This window comes from Hyperolius riggenbachi, chromosome 5 (assembly GCF_040937935.1).
Source record: "Hyperolius riggenbachi isolate aHypRig1 chromosome 5, aHypRig1.pri, whole genome shotgun sequence".
Classification (NCBI taxonomy): domain Eukaryota; kingdom Metazoa; phylum Chordata; class Amphibia; order Anura; family Hyperoliidae; genus Hyperolius; species Hyperolius riggenbachi.
Genome location: NC_090650.1, coordinates 7,749,717 through 7,772,055, shown reverse-complemented (window position 1 = coordinate 7,772,055; position 22,339 = coordinate 7,749,717). Strand labels below are relative to the sequence as shown.

The window sequence follows — 22,339 nt, the reverse complement described above, 5'->3', positions numbered from 1 at the left end:
CATCACCCTGTGAAAAAATAAAGTGTGGACTCCCCAGCCAAGTAACCCCACGCCAGTTATAACCAAGTAAGAAGGATCAGAAACAATAACCTGGGTCGTCTGCTTGTGCTTGAAAATTCAATTTAATGTTAACTTGCAGATAATATGACAAAACACGACTCACAACAAGTTAAAATTCCTAAAACCAATTCAGACCACATGAGCTTAGTACATTTTCACCCACTGTCCTCAAGATGGTATGTTTCCGTATTGATCACCCAGCCGCAGCCTATGCAAATCAATCGGTTACCCAATCAAGATTGGACATATGTGGGCCCTCCACCTGGCGCACACCGCGAGGCCTCCTCACTCACACAACCTTGGCAGTGCACTGTCCCTCAGTGTAACCTAGATGGACCATCTATTCAAATTACGTCAACAAAGTTACTGTATCAGGTATGAAATTGGAGGTGTAGCTAATTGTAGCTTCCAATGGCCCAAAAAGTTCCTCTCATCATGACCAGCAACTGACAGATGACCGTCTCCTGAACGCTTGGAAAAGTCCATCACACTTCCATTCACTTGTGAACTTAGCAACTGTACCAGCTGAGTGCGTGTAATTGGCTGTTTGTACTCACGACCTTGCTGCCATGCTGTCAGATCCTGTACGGAGGGAGTGAAACTCAGGGCTGACACAGTCCGTTTGCCCGACTCTGCATGTGCGTCACCTCCTTGCGCTGACTCCGCTGGCTGCTCCGGTCTCCTTTGCTCTTTAGCTGCGGGGGATCGCGGTGTAGCCCGGCGTCTCGGGATCATGAGGGCTCACGTGGTCCGCCTGTCCCCGCCCACTTGGGAGCAGCCAGCGGAGTCAGCGCAAGGAGGTGACGCACATGCAGAGTCGGGCAAACGGACTGTGTCAGCCCTGAGTTTCACTCCCTCCGTACAGGATCTGACAGCATGGCAGCAAGGTCGTGAGTACAAACAGCCAATTACACGCACTCAGCTGGTACAGTTGCTAAGTTCACAAGTGAATGGAAGTGTGATGGACTTTTCCAAGCGTTCAGGAGACGGTCATCTGTCAGTTGCTGGTCATGATGAGAGGAACTTTTTGGGCCATTGGAAGCTACAATTAGCTACACCTCCAATTTCATACCTGATACAGTAACTTTGTTGACGTAATTTGAATAGATGGTCCATCTAGGTTACACTGAGGGACAGTGCACTGCCAAGGTTGTGTGAGTGAGGAGGCCTCGCGGTGTGCGCCAGGTGGAGGGCCCACATATGTCCAATCTTGATTGGGTAACCGATTGATTTGCATAGGCTGCGGCTGGGTGATCAATACGGAAACATACCATCTTGAGGACAGTGGGTGAAAATGAACTAAGCTCATGTGGTCTGAATTGGTTTTAGGAATTTTAACTTGTTGTGAGTCGTGTTTTGTCATATTATCTGCAAGTTAACATTAAATTGAATTTTCAAGCACAAGCAGATGACCCAGGTTATTGTTTTTGGTGGAATAGTGTTCAGGGTACCTGGAAGTCTCCCCAGCTAGGGTGGTGCATAATGAAACACATGGCCGCCGAATTTATTGCAGGCTTAAAATAAGAAGGATCAGACTTGCTATAAACATATTGCTTCTGTTCTAGCTCATTCTCATTCTGTCTGGTACATTCATGGTACCCGGGCATGTATACAGCGTGGCATGGCAACACTCGGAGAATGATCTGTGCCATGTACTGCTCAGCTAGGTGGTAGAGATGATTAATTAACAAATGATTAGACTGAACCCGAAGCTCACAGGCAAGAGAGGAACATCGTGCACATTAATAAATTTCCTGTTACAGATTTTATTAGGAACACATCACCTATCTGGCCACTTATCACTTCCTGCCTCTTCCTCCATCTTTCTGAGCGGCGTGGCCAGTCTAGCGGGCACAGCGCCCATCGCTGGCATCTCTGGTATCTCAGCTTCATTATAAGCAGCTGGTAAATCCCTGGTGCCTGGCGTCCGTTCTCAGCATCTGCTAATCGCAGCCGGTGTGTTCAGGCCAAACATCCCGGCTATAATCAGAAGGACTCCGAATTCTGCGCACATTGGCTGTGTCACCTCTTTGCCCTCCTCTGTGTCCTCCTCTGTGTCACCTCTGTGTCATCTCTGTGTCACCTGTGTCCTCTATGTCACCTCTGTGTCCTCCTCTGTTTTACTGACAGGCGAAAATGATCTGAAGGTTTGTAATGAGCCCCCTAGGAGAACGGGTACCCTCCACTGACAAGGCCGGGGTAATTAGTTGATGCATGATTTGCATGAGATTGGAGCAGTCCGCTATGACTGGGAGCGGTAGTTGGTTTGGCGACTCGTAAGGAATACAAACGATCGATGAGAGGAAAAAAGAGGAGAGGGGGACCGCCACCACCACCATCCAAACACCATCCATACTGGAGCAGGGAATAGATGACCAAACAGTGTGTAGAAAGGGATACCCCGCTACACTGTAGGATTGGTTAAAAGTCCCAATTTTTATTGTCACATTCGTGGACACATAGAAAAAAGTTCACGGTATCGGACAAAGGCTCCTTAACTACTTACCGACCGGTCCACGCCAATTGGCGTGAACGTGGCGGCAGCCCCAGGACCACTCCATGGCGATCGGCGGGAAGTGCTAGGGGCGGGGGATGCAGGGGATCGCACACGCCGATGCGCGCAAATCCCCAGTAGAACGATGGAGCTCCGCTCCGTCATCAGTTTCCCAGCGGTGATCACCGCTCGGAGGCTGTTCGACGGCGAAACCGCCATGTATTTACTCTGTATAGCGCTGCGATCTACGTCAGCCCTGTACTGGGGACAGCCATGTGACACGACTGTCCCCCTGGGGCAGACAGGAGCGATTCGCTGTCATAGGCAGGCAGAGGGAGGGAGGAACCAGAATAAAAATAATAACAAAAATAGTAATATTTAATGAAAAAAAACAAATATTTATAAAAAAAAAAAAATAAACTCTCCAGCAGCGATCATAGCCCACCAACAGAAATATCTGTTGGTGGGCAGAGAAGGGGGGGGGGGGGATCACTTGTGTGCTGAATTATGCGGCCCTGCAGCGAGCACTTAAAGCTGCAGTGGCCTTATTTGTAAAAAATAGCCTGGTCACTGGGGGGGGTTTAGCACAGTGGTCCTTAAAGAGACTCTGTAACAAAAATGTCATCCTTTTTCTACCATCCTACAAGTTCCTAAACTTATTCTAATGTGCTCTGGCTTACTGCAGCACTTTCTACTATCACCATCTTTGTAATAAATCAGCTTATCTTTCCCCTGTCGGACTTGTCATCCTGTGTCTGGAAGGCTGCCAACTCTTCCGTGCTGATCTGCACACCCCTCTCCAGGCCCCTCTATGCACACTCCAGTGTGTGTGTTATTTACATAAGCCAGCAGCGTCTCTGCTCTCTTATCAGTGAGAGAAGAGAGCTGGATAAAAATCCTCTGTTAGGCTGTAAAAGGAGCTGGGCTGACACATACTGAGGAATTACAGACAGGGCAGAGCTGTCTGCAGGAAGAAACAATCAGCCTCACAGCCTGTAACTCTTCAGTGCATGAGAGCTGCAGGGGACAGAAGGTAAGCACACAAATGATCTCTTGAGATTCAGAAGGAAAGCTGTATACAGCCTGCTTGTGTATGGATGTATTTTCTATGTGTGGACATATTGTACATCAATCTACTTCCTGTTTTGGTGGCCATTTTGTTTGTTTATAAACAAACTTAACTGTTTTTGACTACTTTTAATGCGGCGGGGAGCGGCAAAATTGTGACAGAGGGGAATAGGAGATGTCCCCTAACGCACTGGTATGTTTACTTTTGTGCGATTTTAACAATACAGATTCACTTTAAAGTGGTTTGAAAGCCCGCATTTCTACTTTGCTCACCTAGTGCTTACCCAGCGCCCTGCAGCCGTCCTGTCCTGCGCCGGTCCTCCACGATCCGCCGTTCTCCCGCCACGGTGCAGTTACGTTACCGCTGCCTTGTAAGTCGATGGCAACTGGGCCTGTGCAGCCCTGGCCACGTGTATCCTTCTTCACGTTGCCATCCGCAATAGCATCCTGCAGGACAGTAATGCAAAGAAAGATACGCGTGGCCAGGGCTGCGCAGGCCCAGTCGCCGTCGGCTTACAAGTCAGCGGTAACGAAACTGCACCGTGGCGGGATAATGGAGGATCATTGAGGACCAGCGCCGGACAGGACGGCTGGCAGAAGCCCCAGGTAAGTGAAACACTTTATTTTTACTGAATATTCAGTTCCGCTTTAAAGGCCATTTTACACTATGGTGCGGTCACTCAGATCGGGACTTTATACCTCAGGCGGCAGTTTGGAATGAGCTCTGTACAGATGCGCTGCTTGCCTAGCCTGTTCTGTGTCTATGGAGGCGGGAGGGTGACAACGGGAGGAAGCGAATGGCTTTCACTGGTGTTTGAACAAGGATCCTCCGGCAGGCCAGATCTCTCACCAAAGCTCGGGGCTGCCAGACAGGCTGAAATCTTAGCAGAGACAGGTCAGAGCAGCCAATTCGCCCGCAAACCCTATAACACAGGTACAAGGCCATGGTTGCCTTTGATTTTAATGCAATGAATGAAAGCATTCCAACGCGCTGCCCATGTTGTTTGACTTACAGGCGTGCAATAAAGAGGACCTGTAGTAGTGGAAATAATGTAATGATAAAATTGCTTCTTTTTTTACAATAATGATTTATAAATGATTTAGTCCCCATTTGCTCATTGTAAAATCTTTCCTCCCCCTGATTCACATTTGGAAATGTCTCACAGGTGGTGACATCTTTACGCAATGCAACGTACGTAATGCGGAGCGCCAGCAGCACTGGCGCGTTTATACATTATCTGAACCCTACGAGACAGGACAGGTCCTCTTCACACCTCTTCAATGCACCTCATCGCATTGCTGTGCAGCCAATCACCTTGCGGCTCCACTCTCTGCATGTCATGTGACACTCATCCAGAGGTGCATGGTGGAGGAGTGAAGAGGACCTGTCCTGCAGCCAGGAGCGGGTAATATATAACCGCTGCTGCTCTATATTAGGTACAGGACCCCCCCTCCCCCTCCCTCAATGATGCAGGTCAGATGAATACTTGATGTTTGGGAGAGGGGGGGATGGGGGCAGACAACAGATGTTAGAAGGGGGGGGGGGGAAGCTTTATGTAGTTATGTCCTTTGACACTGGCAAAGTTCTGTATCAAGGAGGAAGAATTATAACTTATAACGTAATGATTATTACTCACATTTTGGAGGGGAGCGTTTAGATTCTAGAAAGAGAAAGGAGATAAGAGAAGATGTCAGAGCGTGTTCAGGAAACGGTGTCCATTATAATGACTTGGAGCCAATGGCACAAGACGACAATGAGCGCCAGACAGACACGAACAATGAGACGGAACGGACAAACGCACAGATTGCTCTACACACTGACAGACTCACACAACAACCACGTCTTAAAACGTGTTCACAGGATTCCAGCCAAGATAAATATTTCTGGTGTAGCCGAGAACCAGCGATCAAACAATCATGGGGGGAACTTTTTAAAGGACAACTTTAACGAGAGGGATATGGAGGCTGCCATATTTATTTCCTTTTAAACAATACCAGTTGCCTGGAAGCCCCACTGATCTATTTGGCTGCAGTAGTGTTTGAAAAACACCAGAAACAAGCATCCAGCTAATCTTGTCAAATCTGACAATAATGTCAGAAACACCTGATATGCTGCATGCTTGTTCAGGGGCTGGTATTGCTTAAAGGGGACCTTAACCATTTCAGCCACCCGGACGTGTTCCTCACGTCCAGGCGGCTGCTCTGCTCCCGTGCGACCCCCGGCCCCCGAGCTGTCCCCCGGTAGCTCTGGGATCAGTGAGTGGGAACATGGTTCCCGATCACCGATCCATGTCCCCAGCAGAAAAACTGAAGCGCTCTTACAAGAGGCTTCAGTCTTTCTGCAAAAAATGTTTCCCCCGTTGTACTTCCGGTGATTGAAAAGCACAAGGAGAAAAAAATAAACTCAAGGCGGCCATCTTGTGGCCAAATAGTAAAACTACATCTACATATTTTTTACATTACAATTTACACATATAATAACATTAAAAATTAACTTTATTTCCCACACCAAAATATTACCCAAATACAATTTTTAATTGGAAAAAAAATGACAATTAAAAAACAAAAACATAAATAGTTACCTAAGGGTCTGAACTTTTTAAATATACATTTGAAGGGGGTATACTACGAACATTTTTTTAATTATAAGCTTGTAAATAGTGATGGACGCAAAACTGAAAAAATGCACCTTTATTTCCAAATAAAATATTGGAGCTATACATTGTGATAGGGACAAAATTTAAATGGTGTCATAACCGAGACAAACGGGCAAATAAAATACATAGGTTTTAATTATGGTAGCGTGGATTATTTTAAAGCTATAATGGCCGAAAACTGAGAAATATTGAATTTTTTCTATTTTTTTCTTATTAATTCTGTTAAAATGCATTTATAAAAAAAATAATTCTTATCAAAATGTACCATACAAAGAAAGCCTAATTAGTGGCGGAAAAAACAAGATATGGATCAATAAATTGTGTTAAGTAGTGATAACGTTATTAGCGATTGAATGGGAGGTGAAAATTGCTCTAATGCATAAAGTGAAAAATCCCCGCGGGCTGAAATGGTTAACTGAGAAGGATATGGATGTTCCCTTTTAAACAATACCAGTTGCTTGGCAGTCCTGCTGGGAGATTTGGGCGCATGAGACAAGTGGACAAAAAGGGTGCCCCATTTACTCCCATTATAAATATCGTTTAATGGGCGCCGCACAGGGAAAAAAAGGCGCCGGAGATTATTAACGTTTTACAAACGGCGCCCAAAGATTTTTAAGGTTTTATAACTGTGCTTGTGATGATTTAACTTTACAAAATGAGCCCGTGACGAATAACGTTTATAAAATACTAAATCACTATTTCTAAAACATTTCTAAAACATTATTATCCACCCAAAAAAATTATTTACCGGTACATTTTTTTATTTAAATTTTTTATTTATTAATGTTTGTAAAACATTATTATCCATAGGGGGTCTTAGGTTTAGGCACCACCAGGGGGGTCTTAGGTTTAGGCACCACCAGGGGGGTCTTAGGTTTAGGCACCAACAGGGGGTCTAGGGGTTAGGGATCGGTACAGGGAGGGCTTTGGGGTGGTTAGTTTTAGGCACCACCAGGGGGGTCTTAGGTTTAGGCACCACCAGGGGGGTCTTAGGTTTAGGCACAACCAGGGGGGTCTTAGGTTTAGGCACCAACAGTGGGGTCTTAGGTTTAGGCACCAACAGGGGGGTGGTTAGGGTTAGGCACCACCAGGGGGAGTCTTAGGTTTAGGCACCACCAGGGGGGGTCTTAGGTTTAGGCACCAACAGGGGGTCTAGGGGTTAGGGATAGGTACAGGGAGGGTTTTTAACAAACGTAATTATAAGTTTCACTTTAGAAACAGGGAAGATTAACGTTTTAAGAATTGCCGATTTCATACACATTATTTAATGATTTATAAATTCTTAAAACACTATTTGTAAATGAAATTCTACACAATATTTTTATAAACGATAATACTGTTTATCGTTTACACCACGCGCTCTTTTTTCCCGACGCCCTTTTTTGATGTACGCGTCCTGCTGATCTCTGTGGCTGCAGTAGTGGCTGAATCACACCCTGAAACAAGCATGCAGCTAATCCAGTCTGACATCAGTCAGAGCACCTGATCTGCATGCTTGTTCAGGGGCTCTGGCTGAAAGTATTAGAGACACAGGATCAGCAGGAGAGTCAGGCAACTGGTATTATTTTAAAAGGAAAAATCCATATCCTTCTCAGGTTAGGTTCCCTTTAAAAGGAAATAAAGTAGCCTCCACAGTCCACATCCCTCTTGCTTCAGTTGTCCTTCAACTCACAGATAGAGATTGGTTTTCTTTGGCAGCCCTATATGGAGAATGTAGTAAGCAGCCAGACTGAAGTGGATTGTTGTTTTCTGTAAATCATTGCCTTATGATTGTGTACTGTGTATTCTGTGTTGTACAGCACCACGGAAGAAATAAAGCTATATAATAATACTAGCTGGTCACCCGGCGTTGCCCGGATATGTATTTGGCTGGTGTTGGCTCTGCATACTTTTTCTAGCCCTAACACACAATTACTTAATGACCAAGTTTGTGAGCTTTGCGGTCTTTGGTATCAATAATTTGCATTGAAATGAAAAAATCAGATTGGCTGTTTGTGGCTCCACCCCCTTTTCTGAATTTGAACCCCAGTCACCCAATAACCAACTGTACCAGGTTTGAGGCCTGTGCCATTAACAGTGCAAGAATGGTAGCAATTAAATAATCCCCTTGAAAAGCAATAGGTGAAGTTTGATTCACTTTTGTAGGCTCCTCCCACCTTTCTGAATATTAATCCCAGTCACCCAGTGACCAACTGTGCAAAGTTTAAAAACCCTGCCATTAACAATGTAAGAATGGCTGCAGTTTACATTTTCCCAGTGAAATTTGTATTTGTCTCCACCCACTGATGACCCGGCGTTGCCCGGGTATGTATTTGACTGGTGTGGGCTCCGCCCACTTTCTAACCCTAACGCACAAACACTCAATGACCAAGTTTGTGAGATTTGGGGTCCTTGGCATCAATAATTTGTATATTCCCATAGAAATTAAACAAATCAGATAGGCTGTTTGTGGCTCCGCCCCTCTCCAGCATTTGAACCCCAGTCACCCAATGACCAACTGTAGCAGGTTTGAGGCATCTGCTATTAACAGTGTAAAAATGGCAGCAATTTAAATATTCCACTTGAAAATCAACAGGTGAATTATGATTGGCTATTATAGGCTCCACCCACTTCCCTGAATATTAATCTCAGTCACTCAGTGACCATCTGGGTAAAGTTTGTGAACCCTGCCATAAACAGTGTAAGAAGGGCTGCAGTTTACACTTTCCCAGAAAAATCTGTTTTTAACTCCACCCACTTTTTGTAACCTGGACACAAAGTCACTACTCAATGACCAAGTTTGTGAGCTCTGGGATCCTTGGCATCAATAATTTGTATTTTCCCATGAAATGAAACAAATCTGATTCACCGTTTGTGGCTCTCTCCCCTTTTCTGAATTTGAACCCCAGTGACCCAATGACCAACTGTACCAGGTTTGAGGCTTGTGCCATAAGTGCAAGAATGGCAGCAATTTTAATATTCTCCTTGAAAAGTGACATGTGATTTTTGATTGCCATTTTTAGGCTCCTCCCACCTTTCTGAATATTAATCCCAGTCACCCAGTAACCAGCTATGCTAAGTTTAAGAACCCTGCCATTAACAGTGAAGAAGCGCTGCAGTTTATAATTTCCCAGAAAAATCTGTTTTTAACTCCACCCACTTTTTGTAACCTTGACACACAGTCACTACTCAATGACCAAGTTTGTGAGCTTTTGGGTTCGTGGCATCAAAATTGTGCTAATGGAAGCAGTTTATCCAGCAAAGAAATCTGGCTGTTTTTGGCTCCGCCCCTTTACTGCATTTGAACATTTTTGCATTTTACCATTGAAAGTAAACAAATCTAATTAGCTGTTTTTGCCTGATCCCTTCAGAATTTAAACCCCAGTCTCCCAGTGACTGACTGTAGCCAGGGACGGATCTAGGGGGGGGGCGAGCTGGTCTCTTGCCCCAGGCGCAGTTTGTTGAATTCTTAAAAAGGTGCCAAAGCTGGATGAGGAATGGCAGTTTAGGCGCCAAAACCTGACCTTTAGGCACCAAAACTGGATGAGGAATGGCAGTTTAGGCGCCAAAACCTGACCTTTAGGCACCAAAACTGGATAGGGAAAGGCAGTTTAGGCGACAAAACCTGACCTTGCCCCAGGCGCAATTTGGTCTACATCCGTCCCTGACTGTAGCAGATTTTAGGCCTCTGCCATTAAGAGTGTATGAATGGCAGCAATGTAAATATTAAAAGGTGAATTTTGATTGGCTGCTGTAGGCTCCACCCACTTTTCTGAATATTAGTTTCAGTCACCCAGTGGCCAACTGTGTCACGTTTGAGAACCCTGCCAATAACAGAATGGCTGAAATCAATCTAACAAATCTGATTGGCTGTTTGTGGCTCCACCGCTTTAGTGAATTTGGACCCTAGTCACTCAATGACTGACTGTATCAGGTTTGAGGCCTCTGCCACTAACAGTGTGAGAATGGTAGCAATGGGAAAATTCCCCTTGAAAATCAATAGGTACATTTTGATTGTCTGTTGTAGGCTCCACCCACATTTCTGAATATTCATCCCAGTCACCCAGTGGCCAATTGTGTAAAGTTTGGGAACCCTGCCATGTTAAAAATGTAGTTGTTGGCACCGCCCACTTTTTGTAACCTTGACATACAGTCACTCAGTTATCAAGTTTATCGGCTTTTAGGTCCTTGGTATCAATACTTTGTATATTCCCATTGAAAAATAAACAAATCTGGCTGTTTGTGGCTCCGCCCCCTTTCCGAATTTGGACCCCAGTCACCCAGCGACCAACTGTACCAGGTTTGAGGAATCTGCTTTTCACAGTATAAGAGAATGGTAGCAGATGAAATATTCCCTTTGAAAATCAAAAGGTGAATTTTTATTGGCTGTTGTAGGCTCCACCCACCTTTCAAAATCTTAATCTCAGTCACCCAGTGACCAACTGTGCAAAGTTTGAGAACCCTGCCATTAACGGTGTAAAAATGGCTGCAGTTTATATTTTTCCAATAAAAGTTTTTTGGCTCCGCCCACTTTTTGTAACCTTGACACACACAGTCACTCAGGGCTGGTGCACACCGAGCGGCTTTTTGGGCGTTTTCCGATCCGCTTGCGGCTGCGGATCTGCTTGGTCAATGTATCTCAATGGGGTGGTGCACACCAGAGCGGGAGGCATTTTGCAGAAACGAAAAATGCCTGGGTGAGGCATTTTTTGGATTGTGGATGCGTTTCTGCCTCAATGTTAAGTATAGGAAAAACGCAAACCGCTCTGAAAAACGGCACTTCAGAGCGGTTTTGCAGGCGTTTTTTGTTACAGTAGCTGTTCAGTAACAGCTTTACTGTAACAATACAGGAAATCTACTACACCAAAACCGCTAGACAAAACCGCAAAACGCTAGCTGAAACGCTACAGAAAAAGAAGAAAAAGTGTTTCAAAATCTGCTAGCATTTTGCGGATCTGCTAGCGGGTTTTGGTGTGCACCAGCCCTCAATGACCAAGTTTGTGAGCTTTCAGGTTCCAGGCATAAAAAAATATGTGAATGGAAGCAGTTTATTCACCAAGGATATCTGATTGGCTGTATGTGGCCCCGCCCCTTTAGTGAACTTTGACCCCAGTCACCCAATGACCGACTGTAGCAGGTTTGAAGCCTCTGCCATTAAAAGTGTAAGAATGGCAGCAGTTTAAATATTCCCCTTGAAAATCAATAGGTGAATTTTGATTGGCTGTTGTAGGCTCCACCCATTTTATTGAATCGTAATCGTATTCACCCAGTGACCAAGTGTACCAAGTTTGAGAACCCTGCGATTAACAGTCTAAGAATGGCTGCAGTTTACATTTTCCCATTTAAATGAATGGCTGAAATTTGATTGGCAGTTTTATGCTCCGCCCACTTTTCCTGGATTTGTAACCTCGGTCACCAAGTGACCAACTGTGCCATGTGTGGGGACTCTGGCTTGATTACTGTGAGAATGGCAGGCTTTTACATTTTTTCCATTGACTTGAATGGGTGAAATCTGATTTGCTGTTTGTAGCTCTGCCCACGTGTGCAGGGGGGCCGCGAGACCCCCAGAACATATCATCCCAGGTAGTAAGGGATCTGTGTACCAAGTTTCGTTCAAATCGGTCAAGCCGTTTTCGCGTGATCGCGGCACATACACACACACACACACACACACACACACACACACACACACACACACACACACACACACACACGATTTTATATATATAGATTTAAAGTATGGAGGGGGTGGGGCAAATGTTCCCCATACATTGCCCCACCCCTGAGGAACCCTGCAGAAACAGGGTGGGGCAAATGTTCCCCATACATCGCCCCACCCCTGAGGAACCCTGCAGAAACAGGGCAGGGCAAATGTTCCCATGCATCGCCCCACCCCTGAGGAACCCTGCAGAAACAGGGCAGGGCAAATGTTCCCATACATCACCCCACCCCTGAGGAACCCTGCAGAAACAGGGCAGGGCAAATGTTCCCATGCATCGCCCCACCCCTGATGAACCCTGCAGAAACAGGGCAGGGCAAATGTTCCTCATACATCGCCCCACCCCTGAGGAACCATGCAGAAACAGTGCAGGGCAAATGTTCCCATGCATCGCCCCACCCCTGAGGAACCCTGCAGAAACCATGAGCATTACATCATGGCCACCACCCTGAAAGCAACTGGAGACCTCAGTGATGTTCTGATCATTGTATGCTGATATAGGGGGAAAATTACAAAGCAGGTCATTTCAGCACACGCTCTACCCTGCGCTGACCTGGGTGCCACCATAGACATAATGTTGTTAGGTCTACTGTATGTCTGCACAGCAGTGTAATTTAGAGATCCAACTACTACTCCCTCCCAGTTGCTACGACTTGCAGGGGGAATAGTAATTAACGCCGCCCGGACTTTGTGCGTCAGAGTGCCCCTTTACTAGTTTACATTGCCCCACCTGCAAACACTTCCTGTCTTACCAGTATTCCGCTTTCCCATGATGCCGTAAAACAGATCAGGTCTTGGTTTCCGTGCAATCAATCGATATCTGTTATATGTTGGTTCATCGAGTTCTGTCTATAGATAGAAAGAAAATGCAAAATAACTTAAATGCTGAGTTTACTTAAAAAACAATCATCATTTCATGAACTGGCCTCTCACCTCACACCTCATCTGCTGCTGCTCCTCCTCTCTGCAAATCTGTGTGCTGGCTCCTCCTACCACTTCTCATCTGCTACTTTTTTCTGGAAATCTCTACACTGGCTCCTCCTACCACACCTCATCTGCTGCTCCTCCTTTCTGCAAATCTGTGTGCTGGCTCCTCCTACCACTTCTCATCTGCTACTTTTCTCTGGAAATCTCTACATTGCCTCCTCCTACCACTTCTCATCTGCTACTTCTCTCTTGAAATCTCAACACGGGCTCATCCTACCACACCTCATCTGCTGCTCATCTCTGCAAATGTTTGCTGACTCCTCCCACCACTCCTCATCTGCTGCTCTTCTTTGCAAACGTCTACATTGGCTCCTCCTACCTCTCCTCACCTGCTACTTCTCTCTGGAAATCTATACACTGGCTCCACCTACCACACCTCATCTGCTGCTCCACTCTGCAAATTTTCACAGTGGCTCCTCCTACCACTCCACATCTGCGGCTCCTCTCTGCAAATCTTTGCACTGGGTCCTCCCACCACTCCTTATCTACTACTCCTCTCTGCAAATCTCCACACTGGCTCCTCCCACCACTCCTCATCTGGTGCTCCTCTCTGTAAATCTCCACGCTGGCTCCTCCCACCACTCCTCATCTGCTAATCCTCTCTGCAGATCTCCACACTGGCTCCTCCCACCACTCCTCATCTGCTAATCCTCTCTGCAGATCTCCACACTGGCTCCTCCCACCACTCCTCATCTGCTGATCCTCTCTGCAGATCTCCACACTGGCTCCTCCTACCGCTCCTCATCTGCTGTTCCTTTCTGCAAAAGTCCACACTAGCTCCTCCCACCACTCATCTGCTATTCTTCTATTACTTAATTAAAACAAAAAAAAACAAACATATTTTTGACAAGATAAAGTATAGGAAACATTGCCCAGATGACGTATACAGATTTGATAGAAAATGTGTAAAATACATCCCCACATGCTGTAAATGTATCGGCAGCATAGCAGCTCCGCCCGCCATCCACCATCTTGAAGACTCTTTATTTCCTGTCATATGTCTGATGTCAGTGCGGGGCTTTATCTGCTGTATATTTATATTATTCCTTTAGCAGAGTTTCCATCTCCTCCTGTCTATTGTTAGAGCCTGATTGCTGCAGTTACACTTCATCTATACCGCTTTGTACATTAAATGCAGCGGCGGTGAGATGCGCAGTGACAACAGCTAGCAGAAGTAATGGGCCATTCTTGTGCTGTCACTCTGCAGTCATCTATTCAGTCACCGCGCTGATCAGAGCAGCTTTATCACATTTAATGTGTCAGCTGCAATTAGACTCTGCGCAGCCGTTTCAAGTGGCCCGGCTGCTGCGGCTCTCAGAGTGCGATTCTGAACGGCATTGTGCGGATCATCGACAGAACGGTCAGATAATGTGCTATTCATGTGTGGCAGGTTACAGATACGAGGCGCGGCCAAATCATGTGTCTACAGACAGACTGCTGCCAGGGGGGAGGAATGCACAACACCTTTTACTGATACATACTGTAATGAAGAGAAATGCACCCTGTATGTATTTAGAGAGTTTAGCCTGTCTAGTTCCCCCTCATTCATATGTCACTAATCACAGGGGGGAGCAACCTTAGGACAGAGAGAGGGGGGAACGCTCTGAGGATGGAAAGAGTTACTCAGTAGCTGAGGAGGAAGTAAGACATGGGGGGGGGGGAGAAGTTGTGAAAGTTTAGTGAGACTAGCCTAGTCCAGCCATATTGTGAGAAAATGTTTACAATTCCGCAATTCATCATTACAAGTGACAATGGGCTCAAATGTACCGCAAAGTCATTTTTGCATGGAATTAGCATTTTTCACCCAACTTAAAAATTCTTGGAAAATATATTGGATTTTTTGCAATATACGTATTTTTGTGAAAAGAAGACCATTCTTAAAAAGGTGTTTTCTCATGCCTGTTGACTCCAATGTGTTTGGCTGAAAAATGAGTTTTTGTTTTTTAACAAAAACGTTAAACTTTCACAAAACTTTTGGCAAAAAGAAAATGGCCGTATTCGATCATCGATGTTCAGTCGTTACCACTTTAAACGCTGAAGTTCTATATGCACAGTTTCTGTGAAAGTCTACAAAAGCACATTTTTACAGAGATTTACAGAAATATGTCACTGTCATGAATGTGAATTGGCCTTGGTGGTCGGCATGTGGGACGGAACGGAGGCTTTGATCCTGAAGCATCTCCTTACATTTTCCTGACATTTCTGAGATTTTCTCAGCTCTGAATGTCACGGGGGAAATGAAGATTTCTTTGCATTCTTTTCTTCCTTTGTGCCATTGCTCAGCGGAATGAGTTTCATTCCGGCGTATTCTTCTTAGGCAGAGAGTACCGCAAAATGAAATAAACATTATCATCATTTAGGCTTAATGGATTTCTCATCCACGCTCTCCTACTCCTCCAGGTCTCTTGATAATTCATGTCAATTGCATCTTCTTGAATTTATTCTTCATGGTAATCAAGACCTCATTATCACCATCTCCTTGCCCAGCTACTCGTTTCTCTTGTTTGTCTTTCAAATGGAAGAGACTTGTAAGAGTTAAAGCAGAGAAGAGAAGGAAAATTCAAGGACTTGTGAAGACCAAGACGTGCTTTCTCGGGATCGAGCAAAAGCTTCTTAGTAGCAACACTATACCATTTGTATGGGGGTCACCAAAGGGTCACATGAGGGAATGTGTGGAGATATTGTGCCACCAAGGAGGGCACTTCCTTAATTCAAGGCTACATGGGCAATGGGTGTTTTATCTTTAGTCCATGGCAAGGAAATGAACAGCGCTACTTTAAAACAGACAAGTGCCTACCTGCAAAAGAGTGCAAGCCCCACTTGTGGGATAAAATACACACCGAGCATACACATGACCTGTCTACCACTGGAGGATGTTGGTTTCCGTAACAGCTTGCATGCAACCTATTAAGTACTCGTCCCTCCCACTGCGAAGAAGTCAATCCTCCATGGGAGGGGCCTAACACTAACTAAATCCTAACCTATGTATATGCCTAGCCTGGGTGCGGCTAATCAAGTAAAACCTAAAATTGAAAATTGCGCAAAAGGTGGAACAGCGCATCACCAGGCCGCCTCTGAATGGCCTCCAATCAGAGGTGCGCTGGGCCCCCCCCAGAAACTGCAGACGCCCCTTGAACCCAAACAGAAGCTCTGCATATACACTAAAAGCAAAGCTGTTAAGTGGGAGCAGCTGACCAAAAACGAATTACATTAGTACATAGCAAGGAAATGAACAGCGCTACTTAAAAACAGAGTAGTGCCTACCTGCAAAAGAGTGCAAGCCCCACTTATGGGATAAAATACACACCGAGCATACACATGACCTGTCTACCACTGGAGGATGTTGGTTTCCTGTAACAGCTTGCATGCAACCTATTAAGTACTCGTCCCTCCCACTGCGAAAAAGTCAATCCTCCATGGGAGCTTTTATCTTTGCCAAGAATTCCAATGAGTGGGGTTTAGGCTATGCTGACAAGGTGGCAATGCTGCTCATCTCCAGGTGATGCCAAAGAAAGCTGTGGGGGGCACGAGTGCCTGGATGATAGGCTCTGCCACCCTTTGGCAGTGTCTGTAAGATAGGCTCCACCATTTGGGAAATTCCGCGATGATAAGCTCCACCACCTGGCAGCGTCAGTAAGATAGGCTCCACCCCCAGGGAAATGCTGGGTAGATAAGCTCCACCACTACCGGGGTAGTGCGGGGAAGCAGTGGCGTAGCTAAGGAGCTGTGGGCCCTGATGCAGGTTTTACAATGGGGCCCCCCAAGTACTCTATACATAACAATTGATACGGTGCACCAAAACCTACCAATGGCAAATACAGCGTCAGAGGTGCAAGAAGGGGATGGGAAACAGTTTGTTAATGATTACCACTATTCAAAGTATCTATAGAAGTGATTATTATGAGCACAGGACCAATAGAGAGCTAATACTGTAATTGAGGGAGAGCCCTCTGGGGCCCCTCTGGCCCAAGGGCCCCGATGCGGTCGCAACCTCTGCAACCCCTATTGCTACGTCCCTGCGGGGAAGATAGGCTCCACCATCGGGACAGTGTCAGTAAGGTAGGCTCACCACCAGGCAGATCTGAGGTCTCCACCGCACTCATAAAGTGGTCAAGCTCAAACCTTCAGGCCTACACACAATCTTTAGCCCCAACTGCTTTTTTTAAACAATTCTTCAGTTATGGTTCTAACATTTTACAGCTTTAACCACTTGAGGACCGCGGTGTTAAACCCCCCTAAAGACCCGGCCATTTTTCTTAAATTGGGCCACTGCAGCTTTAAGACGAAGCTGCAGGGCCGCACAACTCAGCACACAAGTGATCCCCCCCTCCCCTTTTCTCCCCACCAACAGAGCTCTCTGTTGGTGGGGTCTGATCGCTCCCACAATGTTAGTTGTTTTTTTTTTACAAATATTTTTCTTATTTTTTAATAAAAATGCCTATTTCTTTAATAGTTTTATCTCCCTCCCTCCCCCAGTCAGCCTATCACCGCTGAGCGCTTCTGTGTGTCACCAGTACAGCGCTGCCATAGATCGCATCGCTGTACAGGTATATTAGACAAAGGTCATAACAGTCTCCGGACGGCGGTCGCCACTGGGAGACAGAAGGCGGAGCTCTCCTGCTAGCCCCATAGAAGGCCATTCACGGCAATCGGCATGCAGCGGTCCTGGGGCTGCCGCCAGGTGGAGTGGTCGGCATTAGTTAAAGCACACCTGACCTGAGGCAAAGCTAGCAAAAGTACGCACAGAGCTCCACATGCTGGAGCCACATACCACTGTGTGTTGTCTGGTCCACTCGTCATTCTCCCATCAAAGTGCTGCTCAATTTGAATTGAGCCTGCCAAGTATAATCTACCATATTTGCTTTACAAAATATAGAATTTATAAAAGGTGCCAGTCACTTAGTCTTGTTGTGTATCATAGCAAGGGTGGCTAAGTGTCCTATGAGACAGTAGTCGGCTTTCCCGTGTCCTGTTATATGGTGGTGGTCTTTTCATGTCCTGTGAGACGTGAGAAGCCTCTTGTGAAATGACACAGGTCATTCAGGTTCCAGTGACATAACAGAAGTCATGCCTACCGTGGCATAGATCTGGTCAATCCAACATGTTTCTCTACTCACTGGGGCTTTGTCAGGTGTGCAGAGTGATATGACTGAAGGCTGTAGAGCACTGTGTTGATGTAGATAAAGCAAAGAAGTAATGAATGTCCAACCACAAGGGCATGGGTTAGCAGGTGGAACCATAACAGCAGACATGGTTCACAACCTGGATTGCAGGCCCGAGGCCAGACATGTAAATGTCTTGGCATTACTGAGCTCACTGGGGTTAAATAAGGGCTTAATTTGACTACCTGGTCCATTATAGGTGATACAAAAATGCATGTTATCTCACAAAGAAAGCCCAGAGGGACTAATGCTGAGCAACTTCACCTGACTTAGATCCTGGTCTGGCCAGTAGGTGTCCTCAGACCAGTCCATCTCCTCCCCCAATAGTTGTGTTGTAGAAAGAAAGAACACCACACAGGCTACCGCGAGGTTCATGTCTGAGGGTCCTGGATGTATCGGTCCCAGGGGTTACAGCAACACACCTTCAAAAAATATGTAAATAAAGTACTTAAAATAGTAAAATGTTAATTTTTTTTACAATTTTTTTTGAAATACAGCTGTATAGAATTAGTTTAATATGATTAAAAATGACCTTTGCATTTCAACTTCCAGCCAACTTTGATTTTCAAAAACTAACAGGAAGTTCAAAAGGCACTACTTTGAATCCATGGCAACAATACAGTGTTTGGAATAGAGATCGCTCCATTTGGCATACAGAACACCCTCAGATTCCCATCTATCTGCATGAATAATCCTACACAGTGTAGTAAGGTTTGACACCTTCAGTAAGTTTCCTGGTAAAGGGGGTAAAGCTGCCAACTTTCCTTTCACCACTCTTGCACCTGCCCGAGTCATTATAGTAAACCATATCATATTTAACTTTTACTTTCTTAAATTAAATATTGTAATAATTTTGTCATGCTAATAAAAGAGAGGAATATATATTTTTTTGCAAGTGAAATAGGCAGGAAAAGTAAACAACAAGGGCAACGCAAATCCTTTGAAGAAGTGAAAAAAGAAAAGAAAAATTTAAAATTTAAAAAAAGTGTCTGGGATTGACATATTTTTTCTCCTTTCTTGAAATAACCTTTCAGAACCGTCATAGTGGTGAACAGCTCATCCCTTTTTGGGGGCAAAATACATATTAATCAGCTTTATGTATTATATATAAAAAAGTATAAAATAAAAAAGATACTAATGTATAAAGTTTTGAAAGGAATAAAGATCAATTATTTCTCACTTTTATAAATACGGTAAGCAATTTAGTATAGAACAACCTGAAGAAAAATGTTAAAGATATTTTTAGCTGCTTTATAATAGTTTTCTACATTTTGACTGCGAAGTTTTGTATAGTATACATTTATAGTGAATTTAATGTCTTATCATTTATTGGATCCAATTCACTTTTCCTCCCAAGTTTTCTCCTAGATCAGCCATGGGCAAACTCGGCCCTCCAGCTGTTACGGAACTACAAGTCCCACAATGCATTTGCCTTTATGAGTCATGACTGTGGCTGTCAGACCCCTGCAATGCATTGTGGGACTTAACAGCTGGAGGGCCAAGTTTGCCCATGCCTGATCTAGATGATAGTTCATACTAAAATGCCTTTAAAACGCCAACAAGCAAGAAAATACTTTGACAACACTTTTCTGTCTACTTCTTGGTTCTATTTTCAATTGCAGAGTGCTGAAACGTTTTTTTTAAACAGATGAAAGATTATCTACTAGGAGAAATCCTAGGAGAAACAGTGACTTGGATCGGGCCTATTATTTGTAAATATAATTTGGTAGTATAAACAGCATTTTATTTTATGCTTTAATCCTACAAGATAGGCTCACTTCAATGAACTTAATGGTGCCCAATGTAAACTTTCAGCTTGTGTGAGTTCCGTGAATTCTGCAGCGTTCTGTGCACCGAGTATTGTTCTCTGGCCTGTCAGTGGCAGAAATTAGTATCTGGATGAAAAATGATTTGAAAAACTTTTTTTTTACATTAAAATATATAACTTATCTCTGCCTAAAAATTGTTATTTTGTGGTGTTCTGTCAGTAGAAAAATGTCACCTGTTCTGATTACCCAGAAGGATGGACTTAATCTACAAGACTTCTGCTAGGCACGATCTCTCCTTATCAGTTCATCTCACTAATTATCTTTTTATATTTATTTAATTCATTTTACCTAATTACATGATTGAGGTTTATTATAGAGGACCGATGTTGTGTCTCCATGCTCTGAATGCAAAAACCAATTCAAAGTCAATCGAATGATATGTGAACAGTAGCTGATTCCTGTGCGATTAACCGAAATCTTGCATCCTGCTCGACCGACTAAGCTGGTTGATTGGACATGAAATCAGCCACTTTTCATCGATTGGGAATTCTGTAACACACTCGATCCTCTCTCGATTCTATAAAATGATCGAATTGAATGGTCGATCGTACAGTCAATTCACTAATTGTATGGCCACCTTGTGCAGGACTTTATTATACTTTATTAGTATAAATTACAAATATTGATTTTAATTAATGGCCAATCCATAGAAACGTCACAGAGTTCCACCATGATGTCGTATTTGACAGTACAACAAAGTACAAATTATTAAATAAAAGTAAATAAGTGAATGAAGCTAAGCTGTAAGATAATATGCTCAATAAAGATCCCCTTTCAACTATGCATGAACATCGCATCAATATGCTGTTTATCTTGCTACCATTTTGTCCACTTGACAGATCAAATTTATGATGATAATAAAATAAACAATAAAAAAACAGCCAATAAATAAATTTATAATGTTAACAACACAAGATGAAGCCATGAAACGACAGTCTGAGATGTTTAATATACTCACCTCTTCGTAGAAGAGCTCAACTCCCAATCTTTAGAGTAACTGAATGTAGCCAGGAAGCCTCCTGGATATTTATACACCTAATAATCGCGGCGGCCAATGACGCTGTCTCGTTTAAAGCCAATAAACCCGAGAATCTTTCTTCCCAAAACATGGAACCATGACAAGTTCCTCTTGTTTGTTTATAATCAATATTTGATTAGCTCCCTGGATTCACCCCGTTGAGAGGACTCGGAGTTTGTTCCATGGAGCGATGGTTTGGAAAAAGCTGAAAACTCAACTAGATAATCCAGTTTCGTTCAAAAACGTTCAAAAAGGTAAACCCCCGCCTAGTTCCTTTCTGTAAATGTCAATCATGTTTATCTATCTTTCTGGCTACCGTTGCGTTATTGGCTTCTCCACTGGTCAAAGTTTCGATGGCGTCTTGTGATGTCACCTCACGTTATAAAGTTTACAAACATGTAAGTGGTTTCTGTGGAAAATTTCACACAGCGTTTCCAAGATAAACATATATCTCTTCTTTGTCAGTCACGGGCTGGTTGTGTATTTTTATGTACGCCCTTTCATGTTGATCGCTACACTTGTATTCCACAAAGTGCTGATAGAGGACCCGAGGATATGGTTTGTTTGTGGAGGAAATGAGAGCTCAGGTGCTGCTGACCACAAGGAGGAAGTTTGATATTTCAGGATACATATTTAATTTGTTGCGGGGCTATCAGGAACAGCATGTAAATAATACATCCACACAGATAGGGAGAGCTTGTGTTGCTGTTACAGAGGGCTCTATTCACCGGGAGAATATCAGAGGGAAATAAGACAGCTGAATCAGGGTGATTAATGCACAGTGTACATTCTGCCGACAGTTCTCGAAAAGTTGTAAAGAAACTTGTATGAGGTGACATAATTTATTGGCTAGTCAAGTAGTCATAAAGCTTGTAAATAGCAATGAACAACTGGAATAAAAGAGTTAGGGAGAGTTTTGAAAGAAAATGCGAGATGGGAATAATGTAGTCATTGTAGTGAGAGTGTGGTAGACAGGAATGGAGAGAGAAGGAGAGGGAGAGAGAGACAGGGAGTAACAGGCCCCCACTATGGAGTAATGGGGAGGGGGGGGGGGGGGTAGGCCACTAGGAAGTAACAGGGCAGGTGGTGGCTCTAGACCACCAGAGAGTAACAGGGTGGGGTTTGGCAATAGACACTTATGGAGTAGGGCAGGAGGTGGCACTAGACCACCAGGAGTAACAGGGCAAGGGGGCCACAGACCACCATGGCGTTACATGGCAGGGGGCAGCACTAGACCACCATGGAGTAACAGGACAGGGGGTGGCACTAGACCACCAGGTAGTAAAAGCCAGGGCAGGTGGTGGCACTAGACCACCAGGTAGTAACAGGGCAGGGGGTGGCACTTGACCACCATGGAGTAACGGGG

At 44.5% G+C, this 22,339-nt stretch overlaps 1 protein-coding gene across 4 annotated transcripts in view; it reads right to left on the bottom strand.

Moving 5' to 3' along the window:
- Positions 1-22,339, bottom strand: part of LOC137519526 (protachykinin-1-like) — a 217,632-nt gene that overhangs the window by 23,269 nt on the left and 172,024 nt on the right. For 3 of the 4 annotated variants that reach the window (XM_068238494.1, XM_068238496.1, XM_068238495.1), the window contains 3 exons: positions 18,391-18,548; positions 12,730-12,826; positions 5,260-5,283 (listed from right to left, as the gene is read on the bottom strand). In XM_068238494.1, coding sequence (XP_068094595.1) covers positions 5,260-5,283; positions 12,730-12,826; positions 18,391-18,501 — 232 coding nt within the window. In that variant the 5' untranslated portion in view covers positions 18,502-18,548. Of the gene's footprint in view, positions 1-5,259; positions 5,284-12,729; positions 12,827-18,390; positions 18,549-20,913; positions 20,947-22,339 lie in introns of those variants that run through there. The other variant, XM_068238493.1, reaches the window with a different exon arrangement.